The sequence below is a fragment of the Somniosus microcephalus genome, chromosome 6 (genome assembly GCF_052327205.1).
Source record: "Somniosus microcephalus isolate GS21.2 chromosome 6, FLI_Smic_1.0, whole genome shotgun sequence".
Classification (NCBI taxonomy): domain Eukaryota; kingdom Metazoa; phylum Chordata; class Chondrichthyes; order Squaliformes; family Somniosidae; genus Somniosus; species Somniosus microcephalus.
Window position 1 is genome coordinate 245,936,640 of NC_140992.1, and position 11,313 is coordinate 245,947,952.

Sequence of the window (11,313 nt, forward strand, 5' to 3'; positions counted from 1 at the left end):
GAATTTGGGGGTCCCGACACCATCCCGCCCAAAACCCCGCCCCACGCAAGTTTCAGGAGCGGCGGGTACCCACCCCGCACTGGGACCCGCCGAAACCAGGCGGGAAGGGATTAGTGCCAATTAACTGCCTGTTAACAGGTAGTTAACAGGCAGTTTTTAGCCTAATCCCTATTTTGAGGGGTTTCGTGTGGGATTCCCGACGGCTCCAAACCACGCCAGGTTAGAGCAGGCGGGCCGTCGGGTTGAAGGAGTTGGAGGGGTCGCGATGTCGGTGCTCAGGTGAGTGATGGGTGCATGAGTGCAAAGGTAAGTGTGTTTGCTGTGTCTAAAGTGTGTAAAGAACTTTTACTTACCTGTACTTACCTTAACAGCCTTTCTTCCTGTAGCCGTCGGGAGTCCATCACTCAGCCGGCACTTAAAGCTGAACGGCTGCGATCTGTGAAAAGTGACAGCCTTCAGCTTTGAGTGCTGCTGAGAGTTCTAACGGAGTCTGTGCAGAAGGACTCATGTTAGAACTCAGACTGTCAGTGTTTCACAGCTTCAAACAGCTGTGAAAGACTGATATTTCATCTGTCAAGAACTCTTGACAGATGGAATTTCAGTCTGTGACGTCACCTGTTGCCGGGTGGCCCTTAATTGGCCTGCTGAGCCCGCTGGGTGGGCTCAACAAGGGAAAATTGTGCGGATTGGCCAGACGTCGAAGTAGGCGGGTCTAAAAGCCGAAAGTTGTAGTCCCGCCTTCTTCCCGACAGCTTCAGGAAAATCGACCCCCAACTTTCTCTGTAGCCTGACAATTCATGCCTCCTACTCCACCTTCCATTATAATTTCAGAGCATGACCTGCCACTCGCTTCTGGGCCTCCCAATCTCCCCCAAGTGCTACACTGCCACCTATACCTGTGCGAGTGCTCCCCTCCAGGCACAGGACCCCTTCTTTTCCCATCCCCATTCATGGGTTTTGCTACGCCCAGCCTCAGCCCACTCCTTGCCATTCCAGTGACAAGAGTCTGCTCTAGACTGCTGCACCTGCCCTGCCTTGGGTAAGGGGATAGGGAAGTAAAAAGAGAAGCCCCTTTGAGGGACAGGAAAGAGAGTAAGGCAGATCATGTTATGAGAAGGGTTGGCAGAGTGGAAGAGGAGAGAGATCCTGTTGTAGTGAGGGAAGAGAGGGAAACAGACAGTGACACACACCCCAATAGTCTGGCCAGAGAATGTAGGCTTTAACCCATGGAAATTCAGGAAGACTGTACCGTACAACAAGAAACAAGTGGTGGAAATGCCTTTGAGAAGGTGCTTAAAGACCTCACCGTCTTCAGTATATGTCACTGACACACACAATTCCTCACCACCAAGTTTCTCATTCACGAGATCAGAATCTTTCAGGCTCAACAACAACAACTTGTATTTATATAGCGCCTTTAACGTAGTAAAATGTCCCAAGGCGCTGCACAGGAGTATTTTAATACAAAAAAAATGACACCAATCCACAGAAGGATAAATTAGGGCAGGTGACCAAAAGCTTGGTCAAAAAGGTAGGTTTTAAGGAGCGTCTTAAAGGGGAAAAGAGAGGTAGCGAGGCGGATAGGTTTAGGCAGGGAATTCCAGAGCTTAGGTCCTAGGCAACAGAAGGCACGGCCACCAAAGGTTGAGCGATTATAATCAGGGATGCTCAAGAAGGCAGAATTAGAGGAGCGCAGATATCTTGGGGGGTTGTGGGGCTGAAGTGGATTACAGAGATAGGAAGGGGCGAGGCCATGGAGGGATTTGAAAACAAGGATGAGAATTTTGAAATTGAGGCGCTGCTTAACCAGGAGCCAATGTAGGTCAGCGAGCACGGGGTGATGGGTGAACGGGACTTGGTGCGAGTTAGGACACGGGCAGCCGAGTTTTGAATCACCTCAAGTTTACGTAGGGTGGAATGTGGGAGGCCAGCCACGAGTATGTTGGAATAGTCAAGTCTAGAGGTAACAAAGGCATGGATGAGGGTTTCAGCAGCGGATGAGCTGAGGCAACGGCGGAGACGGGCGATGTTATGGAGGTGGAAGTAGGTGGTCTTTGTTATGCTGCGGATATGTAGTCGGAAGCTCATTTCAGGGTCAAATATGACACCAAGGTTGCGACCAGTGTTGTTCAGCCTCAGACAGAGTGTTAGGGAGAGGGATGGAGTCAGTGACTTGGGAACGGAGTTTGTGACGGGGACCGAAAACAATGGCTTCGGTCTTCCCAATATTTAATTGGAGAAAATTTTTGCTCATCCAGAACTGTATGTCGGACAAGCAATCTGACAAATTAGACTCCATGAAGGGGTTGAGAGAAGAGGTAGTAAGGTAGAGCTGGGTGTCGTCAGCGTACATGTGGAAACTGACGCTGTGTTTTCAGATGATGTCACCAAGCAGCAATATGTGGATGAGTAATAGGAGGGGGACAAGGATAGATCCTTGGGGGACACCAGAGGTAACGATGCGGGAGCGGGAAGAGAAGCCGTTGCAGGTGATTCTCTGGTTACGATTAGATAGATAAGAATGGAACCAGGCGAGTGCGGTCCCACCCAGCTGGACAATGGTGGAGAGGCGTTGGAGAAGGATGGAGTGGTCAACCGTGTCAAAGGCTGCAGACAAGTCAGGAAGGACGAGGAGGGATAGTTTACCTTTGTTACAGTCACAAAGGATGTCATTTGTGACTTTAATGAGAGCCGTTTTGGTACCGTGGCAAGGGCGGAAACCTGATTGGAGGGATTCAAACATAGAATTGCGGGAAAGATGGGCACGGATTTGGGAGGCGATAATACGTTCAAGGACTTTGGAGAGGAAAGGGAGGTTGGAGATGGGGTGGTAGTTTGCAAGGACGGAGGGATCAAGGTTTGTTTTTTGAGAGGGGTGATGACGGCAGATTTGAGGGAGAGGGGGACAGTACCTGAGGAGAGAGAAGAATCTAAATACAAATCACCAAACCAGGTCCCATCCCAATATGACTCAACCTGCAAGTAATACCATGGGAAATGAACTGGTAGTTTAATATCTATGTAGAAGTACAATATGATTAGTGTAATTCTCATACTCAGTGGCACTGCAGTTGGCGTGCAAGAAAAAAATCATGACAATAGGAAGTAAAGTTTTTGGACAGGAATGTGTGCTCTGCACAGATTCTTAATAATCTATAGACAGATAGAGGTCATATTGCCTGCTTGTAAATCAGGCAACATCCAAGTCTTCTGTCATTCTTTCGAGACTTGAACTTTTCAGTATTTCTTATAGGAAATGGGTTTGCATCGTGATTGTACGCACCACTGATTTGTTGATCTCAACTACATCAGTGAAAGGAAGTGTTGAGCAGAACCCAGACATTTCTCCGCAGCGGAACATGAAAACTCAGAGGTAGGATCTCTCTCACTCACTTCCTTTCAGTCACTTCAGAACACTGCACTCAGAAACCAGAGAGCATGATGCTTCCTAATCCTCTGGCTAGCTAGTATGGTCCACTGAGATCAGCAAAAAACAAAAACAAGGAAGGAGATTCATACCCTCACAAAAAGACTATTTTTGGATGAAATATTAAAGGCTTATTAAAGTTGTACACAGGCACCAGGAAAATTAGGGCACTTCATTGTTTCCAATTGGGAGGTGCCAAGCAGAGATCAGGTGCTTTCAACTAGGGAGGAAGGGGAACTAAACAAATCAGGGTTATGAAACAGCCAGAGCTCAGTCATGCCTCAAGCAAGAGCATTTCTATGCTATATCTTTCTTATATAATGATTTTACACTGACAGAATAATGTGATTTAAAGACTGGCTTCAAGCCCATTTTAAGAGTTCTTTTGTCTTTGTGTCAAGGGAGAAAAACCAAAACCGTCCAAGCTGTAGTCATTCGGTTTGTGAGAAGGCAGCCAGCTTCTGTTGGTGTACTGCTTGATCATACGGAACAGGTCAAGCTTTTTTGCCTAGTCACTCATGCTTTTTAAATGCTAATGTAAACTAGTTTGCAGACTTGGGGGGGTGGAGGAAGAGAAGAGAAAACATAACTTATCATCTTTAATGGATGAACCATCAAGGAAATTGCACTCCAGTTAAAATTCCAACATGCAAATTTTTAGGCTTTGGCATGTGCAAGACCCTAGCAATATGGATCAGATTGCTAATTAATATGTCCTGCCATTACTTTGTTCCACATCTTTGAAATCCCATAAAGATGTAGAAGAGCAGAAGCTTTTCCAAGGACTTTGCTCCATCTTTTATTGCCCAAATCCTGTACCGCACTAAGTCCCGCTTCACCCATCACCCGTATGCTGGCTGACATCTACTGACTCCCCGTCTCCCAGTGCACTGAATTCAAAATCTTTTTTTTTTTTTTTACAAATTCATACATGGCCTCACCCCATCCTACTTCTACAACCTCCTCCAGCCTACCACGAATGCTCTTATGTATCCCTCCTGCTAGCATTTCTCACTTGGTGGCAAATCCTCCAGTCTTCGAAACACCCGACCTAAACCTCTATTCCTTGTTTCTTCCCTCCCCCATCTTTAAAAGGGTCCTCAAAATCTATAGTTTTGACAATGCATTCGAGCACATGTAATTCATCCACTACTATTCAGTCCATTCTCTCCTACACGAAGAACTTTGGGATGTCTTCTCAAACAAAGGCACTATACAAATGAATACTGTTGTTGTATGGCTCAACTCAGGCAAAGAAAAATGGGTGTAATTTTGTATATGCATTTTTCACTAAAAAGTCATTGTGATCAAATACAAAGCTCAGTCTTTGATTTGTACAATTTACAATTGTTGGTGTTTAAAATGGGAGCTGCACTCTCTTCACTGTTTCAAATATATTTCTTCTGTGTATTATTTTGTTTGTAAACAAAATTCAGAACACTACAGAGCCTGCATAAAGTGATTCAGTGGTCTATTATTTCTTGCCATCCAAGGAGACAAAAGAACATGGTGGGCATCCACATGGGCAATTTACCATAACCAAAGTTAATTGTTAGATCTGGGCTATGCTAACAAAACATGCCAGATAAAGACATAAGTTTCAGTCCATAAGAGATTTGGCCTGCTTATGGAAAGAGTCGTCAAGCCTTTTACACAGGAAAAAGATGTTGGGAGAAAGCCCAAACTCGAACAACCAGAAATCTGGAATTATCTCTGGCAAAAGGCTGTGGATGCTGGGACAATTGGAGCTTTCAAGACTGGGAACGTTAGATTTTTGTCAGGTAAGGCTATCAAGGGATATGGAGCTAAGGCGGGTAAATAGAGTTGAGGTACAGATCAGCCACGGTCTAATTGATTGGTGGAGCAGGCTCGAGGGGCTGAATGGCCTTCTCTTGTTCCTATCTTCCTGTGTTCCTAACCATCTCTATGAAAATAGGAGCATAATTGTTTTAATTAGACCTGATTAGCATATGAAAATAATAAAACACCATTTCCTTGTCATTCAACATATGTAAATTTCAGCTTTATATGAAATGTAAGAGTATGGATAAACTTAGAATTGATTTAACTTTAGGAGGTACAGTACTACAATACATTGGAAACATTACAGTGCTGTATAAAATAGAGCTTAGTAAATAAGATACACTTTTTACAATGTGACAAACAAGAATACTGTTCAAATGTTGTTACGAAGGGGAAGTACCATTATATTGCTGTTTCACCATCATAAATACATACCATTTTTGCTCATTTTTATCTGTCCAATGCATTTTGATCCAGTTCCCATTGCAACAACTTCCAGGGGTACTGCAAGAAATACAGACCCTTTTTATATGCATCTCAGATTTTCATATTCCAAACATTAAACTATGTGCTTAAAAAAAAATGAGCACTAATGCCAATCACACAATGCGAAGTGATGTGATGTTACGCCAACTTTGTGAAAGATACAAGTGAATGTCAATTCTGCATCAGTCAGCGATGTGGATTGATGGATAAATTGGCCAGGACACCAGGGAAATAGTGCCATGGGATCTTTTATATCCACTTGAGAGAGAGCAGACAGGGCCTCGGTTTAATGTCTCATCCGAAAGACGGCACCTCCAGTAGTGCAGCACTCCCTCAGCACTGCACTGGAGTGTCAGCCTAGATTTTTGTACTGAAATTTATGAGCTTTACATTAAACAAGTCTTAGGACTACAAGTTATTCGAAATTGTCAGCATTATTTAGTTGGTTTTTGGTCATTGTCAAGACAGGCTGCATGGAGCAGCACAGTACAATAGCTATGCATAGGAACATCAGATGGCAAATTAATCCATGTCAGTAAAATTAATTTAGAAATTTTTAACCTAGTTCACAGTGGCTGCAATTCCAAAGTACAAAAACAGGGAATAAACTGGCAGTGTCACTCAGACAGCCTACAACAATGGTTGGTATGGGAAACTGCTTATATCTTTCTAGCACAGCCAGGGACGCTAAGGTTGTGGTTAAGGTACACAAGTGAAGAGTGGAGAGCCTTTTCTGCCTCGAATCTGGAGTGCTTAATCTTAACACTCGACATAATCGGGCTGAAATTCCTCCCATCGATAATTCTACCAAAAAATGACTGTTGGTATAAAATGGGTTTTCCTCTTTTGTGCCCTCTCCAAATATGAAGATTTATTCCATGCTCCACTTCCTTCATGTTGTTCAGCATGAAAAATTACTGATAGAAATTACGAAAGAAATAATTTTGAACCTCCTGCCAAGTGTGATATCAAGTGCATTTGTGGAAACTGGATAGGTTGTAAAGATTCCAAATACAGCAACTTTATTCTGGTGCTGTAACTGGGTCGATTAAATGATTGACTTCCTGTTGTAATGCACTAATGAAGAGAGATGAGCAATGGTTGTGATTCAGAGCATTTAGGAAACTGTGACCTTGTTCCCCCCCCCCCACTTTTATTCTGTCTCATTTATAAATGTCAAGAAATAGATGGAACATGAACAGCAGGAAATCACTAAAAACAGCAATTTCCTGTCAGAATTCCAAAAATAATTAGCTAATTCAATAATATCTATTGGACCAGTCAAAAATCTCACCAAAACGTTTAAAATGTACATGTCAGTAAAACATACTCTATGATAGGCAACAGTAAATCTCCTGCTTTCTCACCATCATTGCCCTGACTGCTACAACATGGTTCTGTGCTTAGCTTCCCTTCAACTTTTACCACAGCTGCAAGTAGTGTCCATTCCCTTCTGGGGTCTGGCAGACCCTTCTTTGGTAGCTTGGTAGAATAGTGTTCATAGCATAGACTGGCAATTTCATCTGCTGTCCACATTGCGGAGATCCTTAATGGGAACAGGAAGAAAATTACTGTTACAAATGGAAACAGAAACACCATGCTGTACATTATAGATTGGACTGAAGTAATATTTTGTAAAGTGAATAAACATATCTCTTTCCTGATGTAAACGGCATGAGTGTTTGGGCTATGCATGTAATAAGCAATGCTACCTCTTCCAAACTGCAATATTTCGGCAGAAGGGAGACATTAGGAGGAATGGCTGAAGACTTAGTCAAGAAGATAGGGATTCTGTAAGTTTCTAAAGGTGTCAGATAGAAGTGGACTGTATTCAGTAGTTGAGGGGGCTAGAACGAGGGCCCATAGATACAAGATTAAATGCAAGAGATTTAGAACAGAGCAGGAGAAACTACTTTACACAAGTTGAGAGTCTGTGAAATACAATTCCAGAGTTTGTGGTAGAGACAGAAACTACCTCAGAATTCAAGACTAGATTGGAGAGGTGGATGAAGGAAAAGGAGATGAAGGGATATGGGAACAGGGCTTGTAAATAAATTAGGACTCTTTGCTTACATGGAGGATAAACACCAACAAGCTGGTTGGGCCGAATGGCCTGTTCCATGTTGTAACTTCTTTTGTATTTCTAGGAGAGAAGTAGAGAGGTAGAATTATTTAGCGAGGGAGCTCCGGAGAGTAAGGTCGATGTGCTGGCACCAAGGGTGGGGCGAAGGGCCAGAGTCAGAGAAGTGAAGGGTGAGGAAGGGGATATAAGGCTGCAGAATATTGCAGAGATAGGGTGGAGCAAGGTCATGCAGAAAGATGAGGATTTTAAATTTAAGGTGTTAGACTGGGAACTAATGTGGGTAAGCGAGGATGGGGGTGACGGGCGAGTGGAATAAAATGCAAGACAGAATACAGACGCGAAGTTTTAAATCACATTGGAGTTTATGGAGAGCAGAGGATGGGAAACGGCAATGAGGGCATTTGAATAATCAAGCCTAGAGTTGACAAAAGCATGGATAAGTATTTCAAAGGCAGAAGGTCTAACATAGGGGATGGAAATATGCCTTCTTGGTGATGGATGTGGGTTTGAAACTCAATTCTGGGTCAAAGAGAACGCCAAGATCTCAACCTATAAGATCTTCCTAGTACTGGAAGGTTGCAGACTGGAAAGTCCCTCTTGGACTGCTGTACATTTTACTGCTTTTATAATTACAGTAACATCTTCGCAAATCCTTGTACAAAAATGATATTCCCAACCCAAGAATATGTTCAATAATTGCGTTTCTTGTGCCTGCAAAGCACAATTATACGAACAGATTAATTCTGCAAAGATATTATACAGGCCAAGAGGATAGATCCCAATGCAACAACTTGCATTTATATAGCACCTTTAACATAGTAAAACATCCCCAAGGCACTTCACAGGAACGTTATCAAAAATAATTTGACACCGATCCACATAAGGAGATACTAGGTCAGAAGACCAAAAGCTTGGTCAAAGGGTTAGGTTTTAAGGAGCGTCTTAAAGGAGGAAAGAGAGGTAGAGAGGCAGAGAGGTTTAGGGAGGGAATTCCAGAGCTTAGGGCCTAGGCAGCTGAAGGCACAGGCGCCAATGGTGGAGTGAATAAAATCAAGATGCGCAAGAGGCCAGAATTGGAGACGTGCAGAGTTCTCGGAAGGTTGTAGCGCTGGAGGAGGTTACAGAGATAGGGAGGGGCGAGGCCATAGAAGGATTTGAAAACAAGGAAGAGAATTTTTAAATCAAGACGTTGCCGGCCATGTTCCATTTAAGCTGCGCAGCACTCTGCAGCTCCCATGCAGCCTGCTCACCGGCTTTTAAACAGGAAAAACCACGCATGCGCATTATTTTGAATGGGCTGTGCAGTCTCTTAAAGGGGCTGCACACCCAAAAAAAATGAAAGGGAACATTGGTTATTGGGTTGAGAGCCAATATAGGTCAGCGAGCCCAGCGGTGATGGGTGAATGGGACTTGGTGCGAGTTAGGATATGGGCAGCAGATTTTTGGATGACCTCTAGTTTATGGAGGGCGGAAGATGGGAGGTTGGAATAGTCAAGTTTAGAGATAACAAAGGCATGGATGAGGGTTTCAGCAGCAGATGAGCTGAGGCAGGGGCAGAGTCGGGCGATGTTACGGAGGTTGAAGTAGGCGGTCTTGGGGCGCGGATATGTGCTCATCTTGGGGTCAAATACAACACCAAGATTGTGAATGATCTGGTTCAGCCTCAGACAGTTGCCAAGGAGAGGGATGGTGTTGGCGGCTAGGGAAGCCTAAGAGACTTTACAATGTCTCCAGTATTACAGTTCTCCAGATCTGAACATTTACATGCAGTCACTCATACAGCGATCAGTCTGAACTATTGTGCAAGTTTACTTCAGGTCAACTTTTATTCAAAATAAAAGGCACTTTTTTATCTAGACAGTGGTTTATTCAAGTGAAGGCATTTGGCATAGTCTCACAAAATAACACTGTGGGTTTACTACCCAGACTCATTCCTCCGTTTCAGGGAGTATGGTCAGTGCAAACAGTATTGGTAAGGCATGAAGCCAGAATATGACTTGTTCCCAGGCAACAGTAGATCAGTGTGAAGACTCAACATCACTCCACTGTTGGGAGTCCTCGTCATTGCTACAACTGGAATGTATATTTGAGGTCTACAGTGGTGGAAACAGGCTCCAGACCTTGAGTGAGTCCAAAAAATAAACCATTTTGATGCATTTTGTTACTTGGTTTAACTGTATTATTTCTCTGTGTCAATCCATTCTGTCTATAACAAAAAACATTCAAAGTGGACTCCCCAGTTGGAAAATGAATAAGCAGTCAACAACTCCTCTACAACCTGTAATGCCTACAAGCCTATCTTAAAAGTAAAATTCAGTTTGTGTCAGAGTGAAAACATCTGTAAAGGGCTTAATATTAGGGCTACTCAATTCAAATAATTGTATTAAATTACTTGTCAAATACAGGCAGAGTCTTCTCCTCCTTGGCAGAAGAAACCTTATATTAAGCTCCCGAGTATGCAATCAATCTGTTGAACTGGGCGACAATAAGAGGGAGCGTCCGATGAACTATAGCATCATTGTGGAAAATGGAAAAAACCCCACTGCTGTCTGGAACTTAATAACACTCCTAGACAGTGACAACTTTGGGCAATTCACTGATGCATTCTGAAAAATAAACACTTCACCACTTCATTCCATTACTAACAGTCTGTTTAATTCTCTGCAACTAAAGCCAGGAAAGACCCCACAAACAGGAGGGGAAATCTGCATTAAGAAAATAAGCTGTTGTGGAAAAAATAACTATTAGTTAATTATTAGTGACATATTAATCTAGTTCCTTTCTTTTCTTTGAGAGTATCCCCATAAATTTGGACCCGGATTGTCCCATCTTGCTACCCCGCAGTTCATTATTTGTTTATTTAGACAGAATCGCCAGGATTTATTTACTTGCAAACATGTCAAACTACCCTTCAGCTCCCCAATCGGAGCCAGCTCTTTACCTTCACAATGCGGCCTCCACAGCCACAGAGCGATATCACTGCGCATGTGCACTGAGGTTCCGCAGCGATTGGCTGCCTGACTGACGGCCAAGCTCCAGCCCCGCCCCTTCATCTGACTTGATCACGTGTGGCCTCAAGGCTGCCTTGCGATTGGGCGATTCGACGACTGATTCGATCTGGCGGTTTCTTTGTGCGCGCGCGCGCTGGGAGTTTCTCGTCGCTGGCGGCGGCGGGTCCGAGCGGGCTGCCTTTTTAACCCTTCATGGTTCACGCAGGAGAGGTGAAAGTGAGCAGTATGAAGCTCAACGGAAGAAGCCCTCACCGAGTCTGTGTGACGGGTGAGAGTGATGGCCCTCGCTGCAAAAACAGGTCTCGTGGTGTCACACGAACCAACCAATTCGCTGAAGAAGTGAGACTTTGGGCTGAGCCAATCATATGACCCGTTAGATAACAAAGCGAAAAATACCAGGGATGCTGGAAATCTGAAAAAGGACCAGATACTGAGCAGGTCCGGCAGCATCTGTGGAGAGGGAAACAGAGTTAGCGTTTCAGGTTGATGACCTTTGATCAGAA

General features: G+C 43.9%; 1 protein-coding gene across 3 annotated transcripts in view; it reads right to left on the reverse strand.

Moving 5' to 3' along the window:
• adat1 (adenosine deaminase tRNA specific 1) overlaps positions 1-11,079 on the reverse strand; it is a 38,644-nt gene extending 27,565 nt beyond the window's left edge. Inside the window, exons 1-4 of one of the 3 annotated variants that reach the window (XM_085991716.1) lie at positions 10,741-11,079; positions 7,790-7,859; positions 7,084-7,262; positions 5,666-5,734 (exon numbers count right to left, since the gene is read on the reverse strand). In XM_085991716.1, coding sequence (XP_085847842.1) covers positions 5,666-5,734; positions 7,084-7,262; positions 7,790-7,859; positions 10,741-10,852 — 430 coding nt within the window. In that variant the 5' untranslated portion in view covers positions 10,853-11,079. Of the gene's footprint in view, positions 1-5,665; positions 5,735-7,083; positions 7,263-7,789; positions 7,860-10,687 lie in introns of all 3 variants that reach the window. The other 2 variants (XM_085991717.1, XM_085991718.1) reach the window with 2 other exon arrangements.
• Between the last annotated feature and the right edge of the window lie 234 nt (positions 11,080-11,313).